The sequence below is a fragment of the Pseudophryne corroboree genome, chromosome 6 (genome assembly GCF_028390025.1).
Source record: "Pseudophryne corroboree isolate aPseCor3 chromosome 6, aPseCor3.hap2, whole genome shotgun sequence".
NCBI classification, from domain to species: Eukaryota; Metazoa; Chordata; class Amphibia; order Anura; family Myobatrachidae; genus Pseudophryne; species Pseudophryne corroboree.
Genome location: NC_086449.1, coordinates 674,116,074 through 674,144,035, shown reverse-complemented (window position 1 = coordinate 674,144,035; position 27,962 = coordinate 674,116,074). Strand labels below are relative to the sequence as shown.

The following is a 27,962-nucleotide window of genomic DNA, read 5'->3' as shown; positions in this document are numbered from 1 at the left end:
CAGGTATGTTTGCTTTGTACCATGACTCAAAAATGATGGAAACTTGCGACCCACTGTCCAATAGTACTTCACAGTCTTTTCCATTGATCCTGGCTATTCTCATGGGAATGGGTCCCAGTAATCCCTCCGGGATGACTCCACTCCACCATGAACTCCCCATGGCACATCTTCCAACTTCTAGGGGGCCAGTGAGGGGACAACCACTGACCTCCCTCGCCCGTTTCCCTGGTCAGTGCTTCCCCTATCTATCTCATCTCTAGTGTTGTTTGTGAGGCTTCTATTTTGATTGCACTCAATAGCCCGGTGACCATATCGTCCGCATCTGAAGCAACCTCTATTTATATTTCTGTCTCCTCTCCCCATTTCTCTACTCCTTGAATTTCCACGAGGGGCAACTCCAGCACTTTGCGAGGCAATGAACTGTTCAATCCTTTTATTCTGCTCTTCCATCAGCTTCAGGATCTTTTCTTCAAATAGGTTGGGTTCTACTGTGGGTACTACTACCTTTACCTTTTTTATGGTGCGTTCCCTCATCTCTATCAGGGTCTCTTCTTGTTTTACCTCTTTCATGAGATCATTAAAGGTAGGAGGGGTCATTCGAGCTCCAGAGCAACGTAACTTCTGTGCCACTGGGTCTGTAGTTAGCGCCCCCCTTAATAGTTGTTTCATTCGATTATCATCCACTTCAATTCTCTTTATACCTCCTTTATCAACTATTTTATAAAGCAACCTATCTAGCCTATATAGAAAAGTACTCAACTTTTCCCCTGATTCTTGGAAGGTGTGATGCATTCTAGAGACTAAGTCCCCTACATCTTCTAGTGTTCCATAGGCATAGTCGAGAGCCTCAAAGTAAGTCTCAATAGTGGCATTCGGGTCACTTCGTCGTGCTGCTTGTATTACCCCCATTGCAGGCCCCCTTAAGCTCTCTACAACTCTTTGTTTTTTTATATGATCAGGACATTGCCATTCTTCTGTTTGCTGTATGGCCGCCTCCTTCCAAGACTCGAAGGTTTCTTCCCCTTGGGGAACTGGCTGAATCCCTGAAAAGATGCGTAATCTCCGGTAGCTCCCTTCATAATGCCATCTTTCCAGTTGAGTGACTACCCTATCCATTATGGACTCGAACTGACCACCTAAATGATCCTCATTGCCTGATGGTGTATCACCCCCTTTGCCTCCGTTACTATTTATCCTTCCTGCACGGGGCTTTGGAGAAGTGTCTGCATCTTCTACTAATGGAAGTTCTGGCCAGAGAATATTCCATCGTCTTCCTGTGTCTTTATCCACCATCACCATTAAAGGGATTAGATTAGCATCTAAATCTCCCTCAGTCTCTACTAACATAGCGCATATATTCCCTGTCTCTTCTCTCCATTGATCTACTATTTTGGGCTGATACACTCCATACAGCATCTTTATCTGTAATATCACATCACTATTAAAGAATCCGGAGAAATCTCCCCCAATTCCAAAACACCGTTGTGGGTTTTTTCCTTTCTGTTGGCACCATTGAAACACGTCTTTACCTGTGATGTCCTCCATTTTTTTTGGAATCTCAGCAGTGCCTCCAGTTGTAACCCTCCCCTACTCTGAGGGTAACTTAAGTGCCTCCACCCAAGCTATATATATATTTGTATACAGGCTTGCTTGGGAAAGCCTAGCGTTAATGTGTGATGGGTATGAATGTGTAAATATATTACTATTGTTTAAATCAAACATATAATTATACCTTTACTCTTCTTCTAGGATCGTCAGATCGAGCTGGAACATGTACAAAACGTCTTACAGGTAAGTACCAGAATGTTTAATAAAAATGGCTAATGTAGCAATATTCAGACATTTCATTACAATTCAATTCCGATTGATAAAATAGCTAAATTGATCACTAAATATATTAAGAAGATAACTATACAGATATCCTTGCATGCAATACAAAAAATGAATGAATAAAACCCTGCTTGTCAAAAAATACCTCAACATCCAAAGTATCTAATTACCCGGGTAATAAAGTTTAGGTAAACTGCAGTTACATATGCATATGCCGATGGGGCCCATATTGAAGTGCACTGGAATTGTACATAACTGGTAGTCTCTTCATCAGAGTATAGCTACTTGCTGTGGAAATCCTAAACCTCCTTTGTAGAACTGTATAGTTACGTAGTTTCAATTTTCAGCTGTCTAGTGTTTTCCTCAAAGTTTTAATACTGTAACTTCTTTCCTGAGCAACACTGTATCCTCATATCACAGCCCAGAGACAGCCATTTACACACCGGCTCAGCACCTGTCTTATCAGTCACTGCTCTGCTGCTTCTCTCAACTTTATATAGGACAGCACCCTTGTTTTACCAATAAATGATACTTTTCTGTAGGTATACAGCTTACTATCCTCCTCTTAGTGACATGGAATAGCTCTCCCCCGACTTACATTAATAAGGGAGTAAAGTGGCTCAGCCTCTAGCATAGTCGCACAGTCTCTGGGTATGGATACTATACGATGCAATGGCTGACACGATGGCAAGATAGTAAGCCAGTAGTCTCTGTCTCCTCTGAAGGCTGCTTTCGTTAAGGTAACACTGACACCTTCATATGCTCAATGACCTTTTTTTATATTAATTATCAGCTGGGTCAGGGTGCTTTTACTGCCTGCTTTTATCCTTCTACTGCCTGTCTTCCAGTACTCACTTTGGTAATATACTGTATATGTATATATGGATACAGCTCTGCTATCAGTGTCTATGGGGTGCTCTGTGCTCTCTAGTGTTCATTTAATTGTCTGTCCCACAGCACTCACTTTATTGACAGGTATCCATCAGGCCAGTAGGGTGAATTCCTCCTCGTGTCATCCACCTAAGCTCCGCCTCGGAGCGGGAGCCCGCCTCTCTCCTAGATCATCATTTGCTAGGTCGCTCCAGGTTACACCTCTCCACACTGCATAAGCACTTAAGCACCCTGGGCGTCTGGAAGCGCTGACCGCATCTGGCGTGGTATCTCTGTGTCTCTCAGTCGCTGCTTTATCACTGCCAGTCCTGCTGTCGTACCTCTCGTGCCTCTGCCAGTAAATCAACTGCCTAAAACTGCCTCTTTCCCGCAGCTGCTTCTTATATCCTTTCCATCAGCCGGCTCATGCACCTTTTTCAACCCTTCTCCTGTCTCAGGCCCTGGGCCATTAACGTCTGCACGTGGGTTTCTAGAGCCTTCTTCCTCTACTTCCCCACCAGGGCAGGCTTATACTACATACAACAACCTGTCATATTATAATATTCTATACAATCCATACAATATATGTATATCAATTATCTACTATGCACATATATATGTCCAATATTTTCATAATATATGTACAATGTAATGTAATTACTCCGCCTATACACATTTACACACTATTAATTATCTACTTTAATTACCCTATACCGTAAATATGTAATGGTGTCACTTTCCAGAATATTAATATATGTAGACATGTGTATAGTGGCTACATTCTCCCCCTGGTGATCTGGTTAAACTTTTATACTAAGATCACCATATTACTAATTTAGATTCATAGAATATTCAAAATAGGGCCAGCTATATACCATGTTGGGATGTAATGTTCTTGGAATGACATTTGGCTCCCCCAATTGATCATAGGTAAGTATAAATGGAGGGCGATGTAGTCGTTTCCCCCTTCCTTCAAATTGTTCACCCTCCGTTTCATTAGGCAATAAGTCACAACCTAAACCTTCTTCTTCTACGTCCTCACCTTGATCCTCATTTATGTAATTTATGACTTCACTACTGTTTATGCTGGGTTCGGGCGTAATATTCCCATGGTTACTTTCTGTCAGAAATTTATTCTTATCATTCAAAGAGTTTTTGAAGCTATTATCTCTATCGTCCCTGTAATAATACCCGGGACGACATTCATCTTCTTCTTCTGAACTTTCTTTGTCCTCTCCATCTAATCTCTGCAGATCTAACACAGTCCTAGACTCCCTTTTGACACTAGATTGGTTTTCAATCTTGCTATAATAATCCTCTAGACGAATTTCCCGTCCGATTGGGAGTAAGTGTTGTCGGTGATATGTAAGTACAACATTTTCTCCACTCTCTGGCTTGATTTTATAAACAGGCAAGTCAGAGAATTTTTTTATCACAATATATGGTTCTTCCTTCCAACGATTAGCTATTTTAAATTTTCTTTGTAGCCCAAGATGCCTTAACAGTACTCTATCCCCAGGAGCTAGAACTTGATCCCGTACCTTTCGGTCATAATATACTTTATTCTTCTCTCCCAATTTCTTGGCAGATTTATCTGCTAGTTCATAGGCAGTCCTTAGTTCTTCCCTCAACCTTTCCACGTATTTAGAATGAGATGGATAAGATTGTCCATCAGGGGAGATACCTAAGCATACGTCAATAGGCAGTTTGGCCTCTCTTCCAAACATAAGGAAATAGGGTGATAATCCTGTAGTCTCATTTTTCGTGCAATTGTATGCATGCACCAATCTGTTAATATGCCTCTTCCATTTAACCTTATCTAATGGATTTAGCGTTCCCAACATGTTTAACAATGTGCGATTAAACCTCTCAGGTTGAGGATCCCCTTGAGGGTGATACGGCGTTGTCCTAGATTTCTCGATTCCACAAGCTAGACACAGTTCCTTTATGAGCTTGCTTTCGAAATCCCTCCCCTGATCGGAATGTATTCTGTTGGGTAGTCCATAATGGACGAAAAACTTGTCCCACAATGTTGTGGCCACAGTGGAAGCCTTTTGATTCAGGGTTACGTAGGCCTGGGCATAGCGGGTAAAATGATCAGTCACGACCAGTATGTTACATTTCCTTCCGGGCTCGACTTCTAATGACAGATAGTCTATACACACTAGATCCATAGGGCCATTACTTTGTATATTGACTAATGGGGCCACCCTGCTCGGTAAAGACTTTCTTACAATACAGTTTCCACAGGTCTTGCAATATCTTTCTATTTCTGCTTTCATGTTGGGCCAATAAAACCTGTCAGCAACTAATCCCATTGTCTTATCGATCCCCAGATGCCCGTGGTTATCATGCAGGGCCTGCAGGACTAAATCCCTATATTTTATTGGGAGCACAACTTGGTGTTTTTTTGTCCCTTTCTCGCTTATTCGGTTCCGACATAGTAACCCATCTTTGAAAACCAAATTTTTCCCTTGCTTTTCTAAGAGACGGATACTTTTAGACCATTCCTGTGGCATGGGGATAGTGGCAGTTTGGTTCATCCTAGATATAACATATCCTATACAAGGATCATTTTCTTGCTCTCTTTGTAATTGCTTGTGCTGTACCTTAGGTATCCCGTCTAACTCAATGTTACTGAGCCAGCAATAAGATAGCGGTATAGCCTGTTCCGAAGCCCCTAAACTACTTAACGATTCACACTTTCCACTCCTGATATGAATCTTATGACACATCCCTTTTATTTCACCAGCGGGTACTTCCACCCATTCTTCTTCCCCTTCATCTGCTTGCTGGTTAGGTATTCTTGACAATGAGTCCGCATCTATATTGGTATTTCCAGGTCTATATTTCAGTTTGAAATCATATAGAGTCAACGCAGATAGCCATCGGTGTCCAGTGGCATCTAACCTCGCAGTTGTCCGTATATAGGTTAGAGGGTTATTGTCAGTATGTACCTCAAAAGAAGTGCCATATAGGTAGTCATGAAACTTTTCCACTACGCACCACTTTAATGCCAGAAACTCTAATTTGTGGGTGGGATATCTTTTTTCACTTTTTGACAGTCCTCTACTAACGAATGCGATAGGTTTCAATTGGTTTTGGTGCATTTGGTATAATACTCCCCCTATGCCCTCTTGAGAGGCATCAGTATGTAAAATATATGGCAGGCTAGGGTCAGCATAAGCCAAAATAGGGGCATTTGCTAAACAATTTTTCAACTCCTCAAATGCCTTTTCACATTGAAGATTCCATCTCTCTCCAAAGGGCTCGTTTGGCTTATAATAGCTTCCTTGGGTGACCCTCCTCTGTAATACTCTTCCTTTCTTATTCCAAACAGGAGGGTATCCTTTTGTCAAGTCAGTTAAAGGCTTAGCTATTTTCGAATATTTGGGCACAAATTTCCTATAATATCCACAAAACCCCAAAAAAGAACGCAATTCCTTTAATTTTGTAGGCCGAGGCCATTTGTTGACTACTTCCACTTTAGATGGATCCGTAGCTACTCCTTTCCGACTCACGATGTGACCAAGGTATTTTACAGAGGATTGGCATAAATGGCATTTGTCTAATGATAATTTTAGCCCTCCTTCTACTAAACGATCTAATACTTTGAGTAGACGCTTATTATGTTCTTCAAGGGAATTACCAAAGACAATTATATCATCAAGGTAGACTATCACTTCCCTGTAGTTCATGTCTCCTACCACCTTATCCATGGTCCTTTGGAAAGTGGCAGGAGCTCCTGTGACTCCCTGAGGCATCATTAGGAACTCGTAAAATCCTAAAGGACAGATGAATGCTGTTTTCTCTCTATCGCTAGGGCACATGGGGATCTGATAAAATCCGCTTCGTAAGTCCAAAACAGAAAACCAGTTACTACCTTGAAGGCAATCTAGAGCCTCATCAATTTTGGGGACAGTGTACTGGTCAGGTATGGTTCGCTGATTTAATGTTCTGTAATCCACACACATGCGGATGCTCCCGGTTTTCTTCCGGGCGATGACAATGGGGGACGCATATGGACTTCTGGATTCAATTATAACTTGATTCTCCAATAACCCCTTCAAGTGTGTTCTTAGGTCACTGAAGTCGGCTGGAGCAATTCTGCGTGACCTCTCACGGAAAGGGTTATCATTACTTAACTTTATTCGGTGCTCAACTCCTTTGGCTCTCCCTAGGTCCCACTCTCCCATAGAGAAGGCTTGTTCCCGCTTCCTTAATTCACTTATTAAAGATTCCTTCTCTAAGTTGGGAATGTCACTTTTTCTGAAACATGAGTCAAAATCCTGCATGGCTATAACAGGAGCTGGTTCCTGTACCTCTGCTTTCTTTGTTCCATTGGTTAGCAGTACTTCCTCTGGCTGTATAATTAATGAATTAGATATAGTCTTCTCATCTTCTTCTTTACACCAATCAGCCAGAGCCTGATATAACTTTGTGTTTGTTCCTACTATAATAGGAAGATTCTCTCTCCCTTCAGGTACCTCAGGACATATCAGTGCGACAAATGGGACTTGACTAATTCCATCTTCATTCTCCTTTTTAAATTCCAGTGTGACACTAACATAACCCAGGTAAGGATATTTTTCTACACTAAGTCCCCATATGACTAGTCCAGATAGCGGCTGTATAGTTACTTCAGGTATGTTTGCTTTGTACCATGACTCAAAAATGATGGAAACTTGCGACCCACTGTCCAATAGTACTTCACAGTCTTTTCCATTGATTCTGGCTATTCTCATGGGAATGGGTCCCAGTAATCCCTCCGGGATGACTCCACTCCACCATGAACTCCCCATGGCACATCTTCCAACTTCTAGGGGGCCAGTGAGGGGACAACCACTGACCTCCCTCGCCCGTTTCCCTGGTCAGTGCTTCCCCTATCTATCTCATCTCTAGTGTTGTTTGTGAGGCTTCTATTTTGATTGCACTCAATAGCCCGGTGACCATATCGTCCGCATCTGAAGCAACCTCTATTTATATTTCTGTCTCCTCTCCCCATTTCTCTACTCCTTGAATTTCCACGAGGGGGAACTCCAGCACTTTGCGAGGCAATGAACTGTTCAATCCTTTTATTCTGCTCTTCCATCAGCTTCAGGATCTTTTCTTCAAATAGGTTGGGTTCTACTGTGGGTACTACTACCTTTACCTTTTTTATGGTGCGTTCCCTCATCTCTATCAGGGTCTCTTCTTGTTTTACCTCTTTCATGAGATCATTAAAGGTAGGAGGGGTCATTCGAGCTCCAGAGCAACGTAACTTCTGTGCCACTGGGTCTGTAGTTAGCGCCCCCCTTAATAGTTGTTTCATTCGATTATCATCCACTTCAATTCTCTTTATACCTCCTTTATCAACTATTTTATAAAGCAACCTATCTAGCCTATATAGAAAAGTACTCAACTTTTCCCCTGATTCTTGGAAGGTGTGATGCATTCTAGAGACTAAGTCCCCTACATCTTCTAGTGTTCCATAGGCATAGTCGAGAGCCTCAAAGTAAGTCTCAATAGTGGCATTCGGGTCACTTCGTCGTGCTGCTTGTATTACCCCCATTGCAGGCCCCCTTAAGCTCTCTACAACTCTTTGTTTTTTTATATGATCAGGACATTGCCATTCTTCTGTTTGCTGTATGGCCGCCTCCTTCCAAGACTCGAAGGTTTCTTCCCCTTGGGGAACTGGCTGAATCCCTGAAAAGATGCGTAATCTCCGGTAGCTCCCTTCATAATGCCATCTTTCCAGTTGAGTGACTACCCTATCCATTATGGACTCGAACTGACCACCTAAATGATCCTCATTGCCTGATGGTGTATCACCCCCTTTGCCTCCGTTACTATTTATCCTTCCTGCACGGGGCTTTGGAGAAGTGTCTGCATCTTCTACTAATGGAAGTTCTGGCCAGAGAATATTCCATCGTCTTCCTGTGTCTTTATCCACCATCACCATTAAAGGGATTAGATTAGCATCTAAATCTCCCTCAGTCTCTACTAACATAGCGCATATATTCCCTGTCTCTTCTCTCCATTGATCTACTATTTTGGGCTGATACACTCCATACAGCTTCTTTATCTGTAATATCACATCACTATTAAAGAATCCGGAGAAATCTCCCCCAATTCCAAAACACCGTTGTGGGTTTTTTCCTTTCTGTTGGCACCATTGAAACACGTCTTTACCTGTGATGTCCTCCATTTTTTTTGGAATCTCAGCAGTGCCTCCAGTTGTAACCATCCCCTACTCTGAGGGTAACTTAAGTGCCTCCACCCAAGCTATATATATATTTGTATACAGGCTTGCTTGGGAAAGCCTAGCGTTAATGTGTGATGGGTATGAATGTGTAAATATATTACTATTGTTTAAATCAAACATATAATTATACCTTTACTCTTCTTCTAGGATCGTCAGATCGAGCTGGAACATGTACAAAACGTCTTACAGGTAAGTACCAGAATGTTTAATAAAAATGGCTAATGTAGCAATATTCAGACATTTCATTACAATTCAATTCCGATTGATAAAATAGCTAAATTGATCACTAAATATATTAAGAAGATAACTATACAGATATCCTTGCATGCAATACAAAAAATGAATGAATAAAACCCTGCTTGTCAAAAAATACCTCAACATCCAAAGTATCTAATTACCCGGGTAATAAAGTTTAGGTAAACTGCAGTTACATATGCATATGCCGATGGGGCCCATATTGAAGTGCACTGGAATTGTACATAACTGGTAGTCTCTTCATCAGAGTATAGCTACTTGCTGTGGAAATCCTAAACCTCCTTTGTAGAACTGTATAGTTACGTAGTTTCAATTTTCAGCTGTCTAGTGTTTTCCTCAAAGTTTTAATACTGTAACTTCTTTCCTGAGCAACACTGTATCCTCATATCACAGCCCAGAGACAGCCATTTACACACCGGCTCAGCACCTGTCTTATCAGGCACTGCTCTGCTGCTTCTCTCAACTTTATATAGGACAGCACCCTTGTTTTACCAATAAATGATACTTTTCTGTAGGTATACAGCTTACTATCCTCCTCTTAGTGACATGGAATAGCTCTCCCCCGACTTACATTAATAAGGGAGTAAAGTGGCTCAGCCTCTAGCATAGTCGCACAGTCTCTGGGTATGGATACTATACGATGCAATGGCTGACACGATGGCAAGATAGTAAGCCAGTAGTCTCTGTCTCCTCTGAAGGCTGCTTTCGTTAAGGTAACACTGACACCTTCATATGCTCAATGACCTTTTTTTATATTAATTATCAGCTGGGTCAGGGTGCTTTTACTGCCTGCTTTTATCCTTCTACTGCCTGTCTTCCAGTACTCACTTTGGTAATATACTGTATATGTATATATGGATACAGCTCTGCTATCAGTGTCTATGGGGTGCTCTGTGCTCTCTAGTGTTCATTTAATTGTCTGTCCCACAGCACTCACTTTATTGACAGGTATCCATCAGGCCAGTAGGGTGAATTCCTCCTCGTGTCATCCACCTAAGCTCCGCCTCGGAGCGGGAGCCCGCCTCTCTCCTAGATCATCATTTGCTAGGTCGCTCCAGGTTACACCTCTCCACACTGCATAAGCACTTAAGCACCCTGGGCGTCTGGAAGCGCTGACCGCATCTGGCGTGGTATCTCTGTGTCTCTCAGTCGCTGCTTTATCACTGCCAGTCCTGCTGTCGTACCTCTCGTGCCTCTGCCAGTAAATCAACTGCCTAAAACTGCCTCTTTCCCGCAGCTGCTTCTTATATCCTTTCCATCAGCCGGCTCATGCACCTTTTTCAACCCTTCTCCTGTCTCAGGCCCTGGGCCATTAACGTCTGCACGTGGGTTTCTAGAGCCTTCTTCCTCTACTTCCCCACCAGGGCAGGCTTATACTACATACAACAACCTGTCATATTATAATATTCTATACAATCCATACAATATATGTATATCAATTATCTACTATGCACATATATATGTCCAATATTTTCATAATATATGTACAATGTAATGTAATTACTCTGCCTATACACATTTACACACTATTAATTATCTACTTTAATTACCCTATACCGTAAATATGTAATGGTGTCACTTTCCAGAATATTAATATATGTAGACATGTGTATAGTGGCTACATTCTCCCCCTGGTGATCTGGTTAAACTTTTATACTAAGATCACCATATTACTAATTTAGATTCATAGAATATTCAAAATAGGGCCAGCTATATACCATGTTGGGATGTAATGTTCTTGGAATGACATTTGGCTCCCCCAATTGATCATAGGTAAGTATAAATGGAGGGCGATGTAGTCGTTTCCCCCTTCCTTCAAATTGTTCACCCTCCGTTTCATTAGGCAATAAGTCACAACCTAAACCTTCTTCTTCTACGTCCTCACCTTGATCCTCATTTATGTAATTTATGACTTCACTACTGTTTATGCTGGGTTCGGGCGTAATATTCCCATGGTTACTTTCTGTCAGAAATTTATTCTTATCATTCAAAGAGTTTTTGAAGCTATTATCTCTATCGTCCCTGTAATAATACCCGGGACGACATTCATCTTCTTCTTCTGAACTTTCTTTGTCCTCTCCATCTAATCTCTGCAGATCTAACACAGTCCTAGACTCCCTTTTGACACTAGATTGGTTTTCAATCTTGCTATAATAATCCTCTAGACGAATTTCCCGTCCGATTGGGAGTAAGTGTTGTCGGTGATATGTAAGTACAACATTTTCTCCACTCTCTGGCTTGATTTTATAAACAGGCAAGTCAGAGAATTTTTCTATCACAATATATGGTTCTTCCTTCCAACGATTAGCTATTTTAAATTTTCTTTGTAGCCCAAGATGCCTTAACAGTACTCTATCCCCAGGAGCTAGAACTTGATCCCGTACCTTTCGGTCATAATATACTTTAATCTTCTCTCCCAATTTCTTGGCAGATTTATCTGCTAGTTCATAGGCAGTCCTTAGTTCTTCCCTCAACCTTTCCACGTATTTAGAATGAGATGGATAAGATTGTCCATCAGGGGAGATACCTAAGCATACGTCAATAGGCAGTTTGGCCTCTCTTCCAAACATAAGGAAATAGGGTGATAATCCTGTAGTCTCATTTTTCGTGCAATTGTATGCATGCACCAATCTGTTAATATGCCTCTTCCATTTAACCTTATCTAATGGATTTAGCGTTCCCAACATGTTTAACAATGTGTGATTAAACCTCTCAGGTTGAGGATCCCCTTGAGGGTGATACGGCGTTGTCCTAGATTTCTCGATTCCACAAGCTAGACACAGTTCCTTTATGAGCTTGCTTTCGAAATCCCTCCCCTGATCGGAATGTATTCTGTTGGGTAGTCCATAATGGACGAAAAACTTGTCCCACAATGTTGTGGCCACAGTGGAAGCCTTTTGATTCAGGGTTACGTAGGCCTGGGCATAGCGGGTAAAATGATCAGTCACGACCAGTATGTTACATTTCCTTCCGGGCTCGACTTCTAATGACAGATAGTCTATACACACTAGATCCATAGGGCCATTACTTTGTATATTGACTAATGGGGCCACCCTGCTCGGTAAAGACTTTCTTACAATACAGTTTCCACAGGTCTTGCAATATCTTTCTATTTCTGCTTTCATGTTGGGCCAATAAAACCTGTCAGCAACTAATCCCATTGTCTTATCGATCCCCAGATGCCCGTGGTTATCATGCAGGGCCTGCAGGACTAAATCCCTATATTTTATTGGGAGCACAACTTGGTGTTTTTTTGTCCCTTTCTCGCTTATTCGGTTCCGACATAGTAACCCATCTTTGAAAACCAAATTTTTCCCTTGCTTTTCTAAGAGACGGATACTTTTAGACCATTCCTGTGGCATGGGGATAGTGGCAGTTTGGTTCATCCTAGATATAACATATCCTATACAAGGATCATTTTCTTGCTCTCTTTGTAATTGCTTGTGCTGTACCTTAGGTATCCCGTCTAACTCAATGTTACTGAGCCAGCAATAAGATAGCGGTATAGCCTGTTCCGAAGCCCCTAAACTACTTAACGATTCACACTTTCCACTCCTGATATGAATCTTATGACACATCCCTTTTATTTCACCAGCGGGTACTTCCACCCATTCTTCTTCCCCTTCATCTGCTTGCTGGTTAGGTATTCTTGACAATGAGTCCGCATCTATATTGGTATTTCCAGGTCTATATTTCAGTTTGAAATCATATAGAGTCAACGCAGATAGCCATCGGTGTCCAGTGGCATCTAACCTCGCAGTTGTCCGTATATAGGTTAGAGGGTTATTGTCAGTATGTACCTCAAAAGAAGTGCCATATAGGTAGTCATGAAACTTTTCCACTACGCACCACTTTAATGCCAGAAACTCTAATTTGTGGGTGGGATATCTTTTTTCACTTTTTGACAGTCCTCTACTAACGAATGCGATAGGTTTCAATTGGTTTTGGTGCATTTGGTATAATACTCCCCCTATGCCCTCTTGAGAGGCATCAGTATGTAAAATATATGGCAGGCTAGGGTCAGCATAAGCCAAAATAGGGGCATTTGCTAAACAATTTTTCAACTCCTCAAATGCCTTTTCACATTGAAGATTCCATCTCTCTCCAAAGGGCTCGTTTGGCTTATAATAGCTTCCTTGGGTGACCCTCCTCTGTAATACTCTTCCTTTCTTATTCCAAACAGGAGGGTATCCTTTTGTCAAGTCAGTTAAAGGCTTAGCTATTTTCGAATATTTGGGCACAAATTTCCTATAATATCCACAAAACCCCAAAAAAGAACGCAATTCCTTTAATTTTGTAGGCCGAGGCCATTTGTTGACTACTTCCACTTTAGATGGATCCGTAGCTACTCCTTTCCGACTCACGATGTGACAAAGGTATTTTACAGAGGATTGGCATAAATGGCATTTGTCTAATGATAATTTTAGCCCTCCTTCTACTAAACGATCTAATACTTTGAGTAGACGCTTATTATGTTCTTCAAGGGAATTACCAAAGACAATTATATCATCAAGGTAGACTATCACTTCCCTGTAGTTCATGTCTCCTACCACCTTATCCATGGTCCTTTGGAAAGTGGCAGGAGCTCCTGTGACTCCCTGAGGCATCATTAGGAACTCGTAAAATCCTAAAGGACAGATGAATGCTGTTTTCTCTCTATCGCTAGGGCACATGGGGATCTGATAAAATCCGCTTCGTAAGTCCAAAACAGAAAACCAGTTACTACCTTGAAGGCAATCTAGAGCCTCATCAATTTTGGGGACAGTGTACTGGTCAGGTATGGTTCGCTGATTTAATGTTCTGTAATCCACACACATGCGGATGCTCCCGGTTTTCTTCCGGGCGATGACAATGGGGGACGCATATGGACTTCTGGATTCAATTATAACTTGATTCTCCAATAACCCCTTCAAGTGTGTTCTTAGGTCACTGAAGTCGGCTGGAGCAATTCTGCGTGACCTCTCACGGAAAGGGTTATCATTACTTAACTTTATTCGGTGCTCAACTCCTTTGGCTCTCCCTAGGTCCCACTCTCCCATAGAGAAGGCTTGTTCCCGCTTCCTTAATTCACTTATTAAAGATTCCTTCTCTAAGTTGGGAATGTCACTTTTTCTGAAACATGAGTCAAAATCCTGCATGGCTATAACAGGAGCTGGTTCCTGTACCTCTGCTTTCTTTGTTCCATTGGTTAGCAGTACTTCCTCTGGCTGTATAATTAATGAATTAGATATAGTCTTCTCATCTTCTTCTTTACACCAATCAGCCAGAGCCTGATATAACTTTGTGTTTGTTCCTACTATAATAGGAAGATTCTCTCTCCCTTCAGGTACCTCAGGACATATCAGTGCGACAAATGGGACTTGACTAATTCCATCTTCATTCTCCTTTTTAAATTCCAGTGTGACACTAACATAACCCAGGTAAGGATATTTTTCTACACTAAGTCCCCATATGACTAGTCCAGATAGCGGCTGTATAGTTACTTCAGGTATGTTTGCTTTGTACCATGACTCAAAAATGATGGAAACTTGCGACCCACTGTCCAATAGTACTTCACAGTCTTTTCCATTGATCCTGGCTATTCTCATGGGAATGGGTCCCAGTAATCCCTCCGGGATGACTCCACTCCACCATGAACTCCCCATGGCACATCTTCCAACTTCTAGGGGGCCAGTGAGGGGACAACCACTGACCTCCCTCGCCCGTTTCCCTGGTCAGTGCTTCCCCTATCTATCTCATCTCTAGTGTTGTTTGTGAGGCTTCTATTTTGATTGCACTCAATAGCCCGGTGACCATATCGTCCGCATCTGAAGCAACCTCTATTTATATTTCTGTCTCCTCTCCCCATTTCTCTACTCCTTGAATTTCCACGAGGGGGAACTCCAGCACTTTGCGAGGCAATGAACTGTTCAATCCTTTTATTCTGCTCTTCCATCAGCTTCAGGATCTTTTCTTCAAATAGGTTGGGTTCTACTGTGGGTACTACTACCTTTACCTTTTTTATGGTGCGTTCCCTCATCTCTATCAGGGTCTCTTCTTGTTTTACCTCTTTCATGAGATCATTAAAGGTAGGAGGGGTCATTCGAGCTCCAGAGCAACGTAACTTCTGTGCCACTGGGTCTGTAGTTAGCGCCCCCCTTAATAGTTGTTTCATTCGATTATCATCCACTTCAATTCTCTTTATACCTCCTTTATCAACTATTTTATAAAGCAACCTATCTAGCCTATATAGAAAAGTACTCAACTTTTCCCCTGATTCTTGGAAGGTGTGATGCATTCTAGAGACTAAGTCCCCTACATCTTCTAGTGTTCCATAGGCATAGTCGAGAGCCTCAAAGTAAGTCTCAATAGTGGCATTCGGGTCACTTCGTCGTGCTGCTTGTATTACCCCCATTGCAGGCCCCCTTAAGCTCTCTACAACTCTTTGTTTTTTTATATGATCAGGACATTGCCATTCTTCTGTTTGCTGTATGGCCGCCTCCTTCCAAGACTCGAAGGTTTCTTCCCCTTGGGGAACTGGCTGAATCCCTGAAAAGATGCGTAATCTCCGGTAGCTCCCTTCATAATGCCATCTTTCCAGTTGAGTGACTACCCTATCCATTATGGACTCGAACTGACCACCTAAATGATCCTCATTGCCTGATGGTGTATCACCCCCTTTGCCTCCGTTACTATTTATCCTTCCTGCACGGGGCTTTGGAGAAGTGTCTGCATCTTCTACTAATGGAAGTTCTGGCCAGAGAATATTCCATCGTCTTCCTGTGTCTTTATCCACCATCACCATTAAAGGGATTAGATTAGCATCTAAATCTCCCTCAGTCTCTACTAACATAGCGCATATATTCCCTGTCTCTTCTCTCCATTGATCTACTATTTTGGGCTGATACACTCCATACAGCTTCTTTATCTGTAATATCACATCACTATTAAAGAATCCGGAGAAATCTCCCCCAATTCCAAAACACCGTTGTGGGTTTTTTCCTTTCTGTTGGCACCATTGAAACACGTCTTTACCTGTGATGTCCTCCATTTTTTTTGGAATCTCAGCAGTGCCTCCAGTTGTAACCCTCCCCTACTCTGAGGGTAACTTAAGTGCCTCCACCCAAGCTATATATATATATTTGTATACAGGCTTGCTTGGGAAAGCCTAGCGTTAATGTGTGATGGGTATGAATGTGTAAATATATTACTATTGTTTAAATCAAACATATAATTATACCTTTACTCTTCTTCTAGGATCGTCAGATCGAGCTGGAACATGTACAAAACGTCTTACAGGTAAGTACCAGAATGTTTAATAAAAATGGCTAATGTAGCAATATTCAGACATTTCATTACAATTCAATTCCGATTGATAAAATAGCTAAATTGATCACTAAATATATTAAGAAGATAACTATACAGATATCCTTGCATGCAATACAAAAAATGAATGAATAAAACCCTGCTTGTCAAAAAATACCTCAACATCCAAAGTATCTAATTACCCGGGTAATAAAGTTTAGGTAAACTGCAGTTACATATGCATATGCCGATGGGGCCCATATTGAAGTGCACTGGAATTGTACATAACTGGTAGTCTCTTCATCAGAGTATAGCTACTTGCTGTGGAAATCCTAAACCTCCTTTGTAGAACTGTATAGTTACGTAGTTTCAATTTTCAGCTGTCTAGTGTTTTCCTCAAAGTTTTAATACTGTAACTTCTTTCCTGAGCAACACTGTATCCTCATATCACAGCCCAGAGACAGCCATTTACACACCGGCTCAGCACCTGTCTTATCAGTCACTGCTCTGCTGCTTCTCTCAACTTTATATAGGACAGCACCCTTGTTTTACCAATAAATGATACTTTTCTGTAGGTATACAGCTTACTATCCTCCTCTTAGTGACATGGAATAGCTCTCCCCCGACTTACATTAATAAGGGAGTAAAGTGGCTCAGCCTCTAGCATAGTCGCACAGTCTCTGGGTATGGATACTATACGATGCAATGGCTGACACGATGGCAAGATAGTAAGCCAGTAGTCTCTGTCTCCTCTGAAGGCTGCTTTCGTTAAGGTAACACTGACACCTTCATATGCTCAATGACCTTTTTTTATATTAATTATCAGCTGGGTCAGGGTGCTTTTACTGCCTGCTTTTATCCTTCTACTGCCTGTCTTCCAGTACTCACTTTGGTAATATACTGTATATGTATATATGGATACAGCTCTGCTATCAGTGTCTATGGGGTGCTCTGTGCTCTCTAGTGTTCATTTAATTGTCTGTCCCACAGCACTCACTTTATTGACAGGTATCCATCAGGCCAGTAGGGTGAATTCCTCCTCGTGTCATCCACCTAAGCTCCGCCTCGGAGCGGGAGCCCGCCTCTCTCCTAGATCATCATTTGCTAGGTCGCTCCAGGTTACACCTCTCCACACTGCATAAGCACTTAAGCACCCTGGGCGTCTGGAAGCGCTGACCGCATCTGGCGTGGTATCTCTGTGTCTCTCAGTCGCTGCTTTATCACTGCCAGTCCTGCTGTCGTACCTCTCGTGCCTCTGCCAGTAAATCAACTGCCTAAAACTGCCTCTTTCCCGCAGCTGCTTCTTATATCCTTTCCATCAGCCGGCTCATGCACCTTTTTCAACCCTTCTCCTGTCTCAGGCCCTGGGCCATTAACGTCTGCACGTGGGTTTCTAGAGCCTTCTTCCTCTACTTCCCCACCAGGGCAGGCTTATACTACATACAACAACCTGTCATATTATAATATTCTATACAATCCATACAATATATGTATATCAATTATCTACTATGCACATATATATGTCCAATATTTTCATAATATATGTACAATGTAATGTAATTACTCTGCCTATACACATTTACACACTATTAATTATCTACTTTAATTACCCTATACCGTAAATATGTAATGGTGTCACTTTCCAGAATATTAATATATGTAGACATGTGTATAGTGGCTACATTCTCCCCCTGGTGATCTGGTTAAACTTTTATACTAAGATCACCATATTACTAATTTAGATTCATAGAATATTCAAAATAGGGCCAGCTATATACCATGTTGGGATGTAATGTTCTTGGAATGACATTTGGCTCCCCCAATTGATCATAGGTAAGTATAAATGGAGGGCGATGTAGTCGTTTCCCCCTTCCTTCAAATTGTTCACCCTCCGTTTCATTAGGCAATAAGTCACAACCTAAACCTTCTTCTTCTACGTCCTCACCTTGATCCTCATTTATGTAATTTATGACTTCACTACTGTTTATGCTGGGTTCGGGCGTAATATTCCCATGGTTACTTTCTGTCAGAAATTTATTCTTATCATTCAAAGAGTTTTTGAAGCTATTATCTCTATCGTCCCTGTAATAATACCCGGGACGACATTCATCTTCTTCTTCTGAACTTTCTTTGTCCTCTCCATCTAATCTCTGCAGATCTAACACAGTCCTAGACTCCCTTTTGACACTAGATTGGTTTTCAATCTTGCTATAATAATCCTCTAGATGAATTTCCCGTCCGATTGGGAGTAAGTGTTGTCGGTGATATGTAAGTACAACATTTTCTCCACTCTCTGGCTTGATTTTATAAACAGGCAAGTCAGAGAATTTTTTTATCACAATATATGGTTCTTCCTTCCAACGATTAGCTACTGTATTTTAAATTTTCTTTGTAGCCCAAGATGCCTTAACAGTACTCTATCCCCAGGAGCTAGAACTTGATCCCGTACCTTTCGGTCATAATATACTTTATTCTTCTCTCCCAATTTCTTGGCAGATTTATCTGCTAGTTCATAGGCAGTCCTTAGTTCTTCCCTCAACCTTTCCACGTATTTAGAATGAGATGGATAAGATTGTCCATCAGGGGAGATACCTAAGCATACGTCAATAGGCAGTTTGGCCTCTCTTCCAAACATAAGGAAATAGGGTGATAATCCTGTAGTCTCATTTTTCGTGCAATTGTATGCATGCACCAATCTGTTAATATGCCTCTTCCATTTAACCTTATCTAATGGATTTAGCGTTCCCAACATGTTTAACAATGTGCGATTAAACCTCTCAGGTTGAGGATCCCCTTGAGGGTGATACGGCGTTGTCCTAGATTTCTCGATTCCACAAGCTAGACACAGTTCCTTTATGAGCTTGCTTTCGAAATCCCTCCCCTGATCGGAATGTATTCTGTTGGGTAGTCCATAATGGACGAAAAACTTGTCCCACAATGTTGTGGCCACAGTGGAAGCCTTTTGATTCAGGGTTACGTAGGCCTGGGCATAGCGGGTAAAATGATCAGTCACGACCAGTATGTTACATTTCCTTCCGGGCTCGACTTCTAATGACAGATAGTCTATACACACTAGATCCATAGGGCCATTACTTTGTATATTGACTAATGGGGCCACCCTGCTCGGTAAAGACTTTCTTACAATACAGTTTCCACAGGTCTTGCAATATCTTTCTATTTCTGCTTTCATGTTGGGCCAATAAAACCTGTCAGCAACTAATCCCATTGTCTTATCGATCCCCAGATGCCCGTGGTTATCATGCAGGGCCTGCAGGACTAAATCCCTATATTTTATTGGGAGCACAACTTGGTGTTTTTTTGTCCCTTTCTCGCTTATTCGGTTCCGACATAGTAACCCATCTTTGAAAACCAAATTTTTCCCTTGCTTTTCTAAGAGACGGATACTTTTAGACCATTCCTGTGGCATGGGGATAGTGGCAGTTTGGTTCATCCTAGATATAACATATCCTATACAAGGATCATTTTCTTGCTCTCTTTGTAATTGCTTGTGCTGTACCTTAGGTATCCCGTCTAACTCAATGTTACTGAGCCAGCAATAAGATAGCGGTATAGCCTGTTCCGAAGCCCCTAAACTACTTAACGATTCACACTTTCCACTCCTGATATGAATCTTATGACACATCCCTTTTATTTCACCAGCGGGTACTTCCACCCATTCTTCTTCCCCTTCATCTGCTTGCTGGTTAGGTATTCTTGACAATGAGTCCGCATCTATATTGGTATTTCCAGGTCTATATTTCAGTTTGAAATCATATAGAGTCAACGCAGATAGCCATCGGTGTCCAGTGGCATCTAACCTCGCAGTTGTCCGTATATAGGTTAGAGGGTTATTGTCAGTATGTACCTCAAAAGAAGTGCCATATAGGTAGTCATGAAACTTTTCCACTACGCACCACTTTAATGCCAGAAACTCTAATTTGTGGGTGGGATATCTTTTTTCACTTTTTGACAGTCCTCTACTAACGAATGCGATAGGTTTCAATTGGTTTTGGTGCATTTGGTATAATACTCCCCCTATGCCCTCTTGAGAGGCATCAGTATGTAAAATATATGGCAGGCTAGGGTCAGCATAAGCCAAAATAGGGGCATTTGCTAAACAATTTTTCAACTCCTCAAATGCCTTTTCACATTGAAGATTCCATCTCTCTCCAAAGGGCTCGTTTGGCTTATAATAGCTTCCTTGGGTGACCCTCCTCTGTAATACTCTTCCTTTCTTATTCCAAACAGGAGGGTATCCTTTTGTCAAGTCAGTTAAAGGCTTAGCTATTTTCGAATATTTGGGCACAAATTTCCTATAATATCCACAAAACCCCAAAAAAGAACGCAATTCCTTTAATTTTGTAGGCCGAGGCCATTTGTTGACTACTTCCACTTTAGATGGATCCGTAGCTACTCCTTTCCGACTCACGATGTGACCAAGGTATTTTACAGAGGATTGGCATAAATGGCATTTGTCTAATGATAATTTTAGCCCTCCTTCTACTAAACGATCTAATACTTTGAGTAGACGCTTATTATGTTCTTCAAGGGAATTACCAAAGACAATTATATCATCAAGGTAGACTATCACTTCCCTGTAGTTCATGTCTCCTACCACCTTATCCATGGTCCTTTGGAAAGTGGCAGGAGCTCCTGTGACTCCCTGAGGCATCATTAGGAACTCGTAAAATCCTAAAGGACAGATGAATGCTGTTTTCTCTCTATCGCTAGGGCACATGGGGATCTGATAAAATCCGCTTCGTAAGTCCAAAACAGAAAACCAGTTACTACCTTGAAGGCAATCTAGAGCCTCATCAATTTTGGGGACAGTGTACTGGTCAGGTATGGTTCGCTGATTTAATGTTCTGTAATCCACACACATGCGGATGCTCCCGGTTTTCTTCCGGGCGATGACAATGGGGGACGCATATGGACTTCTGGATTCAATTATAACTTGATTCTCCAATAACCCCTTCAAGTGTGTTCTTAGGTCACTGAAGTCGGCTGGAGCAATTCTGCGTGACCTCTCACGGAAAGGGTTATCATTACTTAACTTTATTCGGTGCTCAACTCCTTTGGCTCTCCCTAGGTCCCACTCTCCCATAGAGAAGGCTTGTTCCCGCTTCCTTAATTCACTTATTAAAGATTCCTTCTCTAAGTTGGGAATGTCACTTTTTCTGAAACATGAGTCAAAATCCTGCATGGCTATAACAGGAGCTGGTTCCTGTACCTCTGCTTTCTTTGTTCCATTGGTTAGCAGTACTTCCTCTGGCTGTATAATTAATGAATTAGATATAGTCTTCTCATCTTCTTCTTTACACCAATCAGCCAGAGCCTGATATAACTTTGTGTTTGTTCCTACTATAATAGGAAGATTCTCTCTCCCTTCAGGTACCTCAGGACATATCAGTGCGACAAATGGGACTTGACTAATTCCATCTTCATTCCCCTTTTTAAATTCCAGTGTGACACTAACATAACCCAGGTAAGGATATTTTTCTACACTAAGTCCCCATATGACTAGTCCAGATAGCGGCTGTATAGTTACTTCAGGTATGTTTGCTTTGTACCATGACTCAAAAATGATGGAAACTTGCGACCCACTGTCCAATAGTACTTCACAGTCTTTTCCATTGATTCTGGCTATTCTCATGGGAATGGGTCCCAGTAATCCCTCCGGGATGACTCCACTCCACCATGAACTCCCCATGGCACATCTTCCAACTTCTAGGGGGCCAGTGAGGGGACAACCACTGACCTCCCTCGCCCGTTTCCCTGGTCAGTGCTTCCCCTATCTATCTCATCTCTAGTGTTGTTTGTGAGGCTTCTATTTTGATTGCACTCAATAGCCCGGTGACCATATCGTCCGCATCTGAAGCAACCTCTATTTATATTTCTGTCTCCTCTCCCCATTTCTCTACTCCTTGAATTTCCACGAGGGGGAACTCCAGCACTTTGCGAGGCAATGAACTGTTCAATCCTTTTATTCTGCTCTTCCATCAGCTTCAGGATCTTTTCTTCAAATAGGTTGGGTTCTACTGTGGGTACTACTACCTTTACCTTTTTTATGGTGCGTTCCCTCATCTCTATCAGGGTCTCTTCTTGTTTTACCTCTTTCATGAGATCATTAAAGGTAGGAGGGGTCATTCGAGCTCCAGAGCAACGTAACTTCTGTGCCACTGGGTCTGTAGTTAGCGCCCCCCTTAATAGTTGTTTCATTCGATTATCATCCACTTCAATTCTCTTTATACCTCCTTTATCAACTATTTTATAAAGCAACCTATCTAGCCTATATAGAAAAGTACTCAACTTTTCCCCTGATTCTTGGAAGGTGTGATGCATTCTAGAGACTAAGTCCCCTACATCTTCTAGTGTTCCATAGGCATAGTCGAGAGCCTCAAAGTAAGTCTCAATAGTGGCATTCGGGTCACTTCGTCGTGCTGCTTGTATTACCCCCATTGCAGGCCCCCTTAAGCTCTCTACAACTCTTTGTTTTTTTATATGATCAGGACATTGCCATTCTTCTGTTTGCTGTATGGCCGCCTCCTTCCAAGACTCGTAGGTTTCTTCCCCTTGGGGAACTGGCTGAATCCCTGAAAAGATGCGTAATCTCCGGTAGCTCCCTTCATAATGCCATCTTTCCAGTTGAGTGACTACCCTATCCATTATGGACTCGAACTGACCACCTAAATGATCCTCATTGCCTGATGGTGTATCACCCCCTTTGCCTCCGTTACTATTTATCCTTCCTGCACGGGGCTTTGGAGAAGTGTCTGCATCTTCTACTAATGGAAGTTCTGGCCAGAGAATATTCCATCGTCTTCCTGTGTCTTTATCCACCATCACCATTAAAGGGATTAGATTAGCATCTAAATCTCCCTCAGTCTCTACTAACATAGCGCATATATTCCCTGTCTCTTCTCTCCATTGATCTACTATTTTGGGCTGATACACTCCATACAGCTTCTTTATCTGTAATATCACATCACTATTAAAGAATCCGGAGAAATCTCCCCCAATTCCAAAACACCGTTGTGGGTTTTTTCCTTTCTGTTGGCACCATTGAAACACGTCTTTACCTGTGATGTCCTCCATTTTTTTTGGAATCTCAGCAGTGCCTCCAGTTGTAACCCTCCCCTACTCTGAGGGTAACTTAAGTGCCTCCACCCAAGCTATATATATATTTGTATACAGGCTTGCTTGGGAAAGCCTAGCGTTAATGTGTGATGGGTATGAATGTGTAAATATATTACTATTGTTTAAATCAAACATATAATTATACCTTTACTCTTCTTCTAGGATCGTCAGATCGAGCTGGAACATGTACAAAACGTCTTACAGGTAAGTACCAGAATGTTTAATAAAAATGGCTAATGTAGCAATATTCAGACATTTCATTACAATTCAATTCCGATTGATAAAATAGCTAAATTGATCACTAAATATATTAAGAAGATAACTATACAGATATCCTTGCATGCAATACAAAAAATGAATGAATAAAACCCTGCTTGTCAAAAAATACCTCAACATCCAAAGTATCTAATTACCCGGGTAATAAAGTTTAGGTAAACTGCAGTTACATATGCATATGCCGATGGGGCCCATATTGAAGTGCACTGGAATTGTACATAACTGGTAGTCTCTTCATCAGAGTATAGCTACTTGCTGTGGAAATCCTAAACCTCCTTTGTAGAACTGTATAGTTACGTAGTTTCAATTTTCAGCTGTCTAGTGTTTTCCTCAAAGTTTTAATACTGTAACTTCTTTCCTGAGCAACACTGTATCCTCATATCACAGCCCAGAGACAGCCATTTACACACCGGCTCAGCACCTGTCTTATCAGGCACTGCTCTGCTGCTTCTCTCAACTTTATATAGGACAGCACCCTTGTTTTACCAATAAATGATACTTTTCTGTAGGTATACAGCTTACTATCCTCCTCTTAGTGACATGGAATAGCTCTCCCCCGACTTACATTAATAAGGGAGTAAAGTGGCTCAGCCTCTAGCATAGTCGCACAGTCTCTGGGTATGGATACTATACGATGCAATGGCTGACACGATGGCAAGATAGTAAGCCAGTAGTCTCTGTCTCCTCTGAAGGCTGCTTTCGTTAAGGTAACACTGACACCTTCATATGCTCAATGACCTTTTTTTATATTAATTATCAGCTGGGTCAGGGTGCTTTTACTGCCTGCTTTTATCCTTCTACTGCCTGTCTTCCAGTACTCACTTTGGTAATATACTGTATATGTATATATGGATACAGCTCTGCTATCAGTGTCTATGGGGTGCTCTGTGCTCTCTAGTGTTCATTTAATTGTCTGTCCCACAGCACTCACTTTATTGACAGGTATCCATCAGGCCAGTAGGGTGAATTCCTCCTCGTGTCATCCACCTAAGCTCCGCCTCGGAGCGGGAGCCCGCCTCTCTCCTAGATCATCATTTGCTAGGTCGCTCCAGGTTACACCTCTCCACACTGCATAAGCACTTAAGCACCCTGGGCGTCTGGAAGCGCTGACCGCATCTGGCGTGGTATCTCTGTGTCTCTCAGTCGCTGCTTTATCACTGCCAGTCCTGCTGTCGTACCTCTCGTGCCTCTGCCAGTAAATCAACTGCCTAAAACTGCCTCTTTCCCGCAGCTGCTTCTTATATCCTTTCCATCAGCCGGCTCATGCACCTTTTTCAACCCTTCTCCTGTCTCAGGCCCTGGGCCATTAACGTCTGCACGTGGGTTTCTAGAGCCTTCTTCCTCTACTTCCCCACCAGGGCAGGCTTATACTACATACAACAACCTGTCATATTATAATATTCTATACAATCCATACAATATATGTATATCAATTATCTACTATGCACATATATATGTCCAATATTTTCATAATATATGTACAATGTAATGTAATTACTCTGCCTATACACATTTACACACTATTAATTATCTACTTTAATTACCCTATACCGTAAATATGTAATGGTGTCACTTTCCAGAATATTAATATATGTAGACATGTGTATAGTGGCTACATTCTCCCCCTGGTGATCTGGTTAAACTTTTATACTAAGATCACCATATTACTAATTTAGATTCATAGAATATTCAAAATAGGGCCAGCTATATACCATGTTGGGATGTAATGTTCTTGGAATGACATTTGGCTCCCCCAATTGATCATAGGTAAGTATAAATGGAGGGCGATGTAGTCGTTTCCCCCTTCCTTCAAATTGTTCACCCTCCGTTTCATTAGGCAATAAGTCACAACCTAAACCTTCTTCTTCTACGTCCTCACCTTGATCCTCATTTATGTAATTTATGACTTCACTACTGTTTATGCTGGGTTCGGGCGTAATATTCCCATGGTTACTTTCTGTCAGAAATTTATTCTTATCATTCAAAGAGTTTTTGAAGCTATTATCTCTATCGTCCCTGTAATAATACCCGGGACGACATTCATCTTCTTCTTCTGAACTTTCTTTGTCCTCTCCATCTAATCTCTGCAGATCTAACACAGTCCTAGACTCCCTTTTGACACTAGATTGGTTTTCAATCTTGCTATAATAATCCTCTAGACGAATTTCCCGTCCGATTGGGAGTAAGTGTTGTCGGTGATATGTAAGTACAACATTTTCTCCACTCTCTGGCTTGATTTTATAAACAGGCAAGTCAGAGAATTTTTTTATCACAATATATGGTTCTTCCTTCCAACGATTAGCTACTGTATTTTAAATTTTCTTTGTAGCCCAAGATGCCTTAACAGTACTCTATCCCCAGGAGCTAGAACTTGATCCCGTACCTTTCGGTCATAATATACTTTATTCTTCTCTCCCAATTTCTTGGCAGATTTATCTGCTAGTTCATAGGCAGTCCTTAGTTCTTCCCTCAACCTTTCCACGTATTTAGAATGAGATGGATAAGATTGTCCATCAGGGGAGATACCTAAGCATACGTCAATAGGCAGTTTGGCCTCTCTTCCAAACATAAGGAAATAGGGTGATAATCCTGTAGTCTCATTTTTCGTGCAATTGTATGCATGCACCAATCTGTTAATATGCCTCTTCCATTTAACCTTATCTAATGGATTTAGCGTTCCCAACATGTTTAACAATGTGCGATTAAACCTCTCAGGTTGAGGATCCCCTTGAGGGTGATACGGCGTTGTCCTAGATTTCTCGATTCCACAAGCTAGACACAGTTCCTTTATGAGCTTGCTTTCGAAATCCCTCCCCTGATCGGAATGTATTCTGTTGGGTAGTCCATAATGGACGAAAAACTTGTCCCACAATGTTGTGGCCACAGTGGAAGCCTTTTGATTCAGGGTTACGTAGGCCTGGGCATAGCGGGTAAAATGATCAGTCACGACCAGTATGTTACATTTCCTTCCGGGCTCGACTTCTAATGACAGATAGTCTATACACACTAGATCCATAGGGCCATTACTTTGTATATTGACTAATGGGGCCACCCTGCTCGGTAAAGACTTTCTTACAATACAGTTTCCACAGGTCTTGCAATATCTTTCTATTTCTGCTTTCATGTTGGGCCAATAAAACCTGTCAGCAACTAATCCCATTGTCTTATCGATCCCCAGATGCCCGTGGTTATCATGCAGGGCCTGCAGGACTAAATCCCTATATTTTATTGGGAGCACAACTTGGTGTTTTTTTGTCCCTTTCTCGCTTATTCGGTTCCGACATAGTAACCCATCTTTGAAAACCAAATTTTTCCCTTGCTTTTCTAAGAGACGGATACTTTTAGACCATTCCTGTGGCATGGGGATAGTGTCAGTTTGGTTCATCCTAGATATAACATATCCTATACAAGGATCATTTTCTTGCTCTCTTTGTAATTGCTTGTGCTGTACCTTAGGTATCCCGTCTAACTCAATGTTACTGAGCCAGCAATAAGATAGCGGTATAGCCTGTTCCGAAGCCCCTAAACTACTTAACGATTCACACTTTCCACTCCTGATATGAATCTTATGACACATCCCTTTTATTTCACCAGCGGGTACTTCCACCCATTCTTCTTCCCCTTCATCTGCTTGCTGGTTAGGTATTCTTGACAATGAGTCCGCATCTATATTGGTATTTCCAGGTCTATATTTCAGTTTGAAATCATATAGAGTCAACGCAGATAGCCATCGGTGTCCAGTGGCATCTAACCTCGCAGTTGTCCGTATATAGGTTAGAGGGTTATTGTCAGTATGTACCTCAAAAGAAGTGCCATATAGGTAGTCATGAAACTTTTCCACTATGCACCACTTTAATGCCAGAAACTCTAATTTGTGGGTGGGATATCTTTTTTCACTTTTTGACAGTCCTCTACTAACGAATGCGATAGGTTTCAATTGGTTTTGGTGCATTTGGTATAATACTCCCCCTATGCCCTCTTGAGAGGCATCAGTATGTAAAATATATGGCAGGCTAGGGTCAGCATAAGCCAAAATAGGGGCATTTGCTAAACAATTTTTCAACTC

General features: G+C 41.7%; 4 protein-coding genes across 4 annotated transcripts; all 4 read right to left on the bottom strand.

The window, feature by feature from the left end:
- Positions 1–177: 177 nt before the first annotated feature.
- On the bottom strand, positions 178–1,545 carry LOC134934656 (paraneoplastic antigen Ma1 homolog). Its single transcript, XM_063930038.1, has one exon. The coding sequence runs from the start codon at positions 1,543–1,545 to the stop codon at positions 178–180; it is 1,368 nt and encodes a 455-aa protein (XP_063786108.1).
- Positions 1,546–7,519: 5,974 nt separating this feature from the next.
- Positions 7,520–8,926, bottom strand: LOC134934655 (paraneoplastic antigen Ma1 homolog). The gene has a single exon (XM_063930037.1). It carries the CDS (start codon positions 8,924–8,926, stop codon positions 7,520–7,522), a length of 1,407 nt encoding a protein of 468 aa, XP_063786107.1.
- A 5,935-nt stretch (positions 8,927–14,861) lies between these two features.
- On the bottom strand, positions 14,862–16,229 carry LOC134934654 (paraneoplastic antigen Ma1 homolog). The gene has a single exon (XM_063930036.1). The coding sequence runs from the start codon at positions 16,227–16,229 to the stop codon at positions 14,862–14,864; it is 1,368 nt and encodes a 455-aa protein (XP_063786106.1).
- A 5,981-nt stretch (positions 16,230–22,210) lies between these two features.
- LOC134934653 (paraneoplastic antigen Ma1 homolog) lies at positions 22,211–23,578 on the bottom strand. Its single transcript, XM_063930035.1, has one exon. It carries the CDS (start codon positions 23,576–23,578, stop codon positions 22,211–22,213), a length of 1,368 nt encoding a protein of 455 aa, XP_063786105.1.
- Positions 23,579–27,962: the final 4,384 nt, after the last annotated feature.

What these genes read in the sequence shown, in the direction of transcription:
- LOC134934656 (XM_063930038.1), bottom strand. Translation starts at nt 1,545, where the DNA reads ATGGAGGACATCACAGGTAAAGACGTGTTTCAATGGTGCCAACAGAAA.
- LOC134934655 (XM_063930037.1), bottom strand. Translation starts at nt 8,926, where the DNA reads ATGGTTACAACTGGAGGCACTGCTGAGATTCCAAAAAAAATGGAGGAC.
- LOC134934654 (XM_063930036.1), bottom strand. Translation starts at nt 16,229, where the DNA reads ATGGAGGACATCACAGGTAAAGACGTGTTTCAATGGTGCCAACAGAAA.
- LOC134934653 (XM_063930035.1), bottom strand. Translation starts at nt 23,578, where the DNA reads ATGGAGGACATCACAGGTAAAGACGTGTTTCAATGGTGCCAACAGAAA.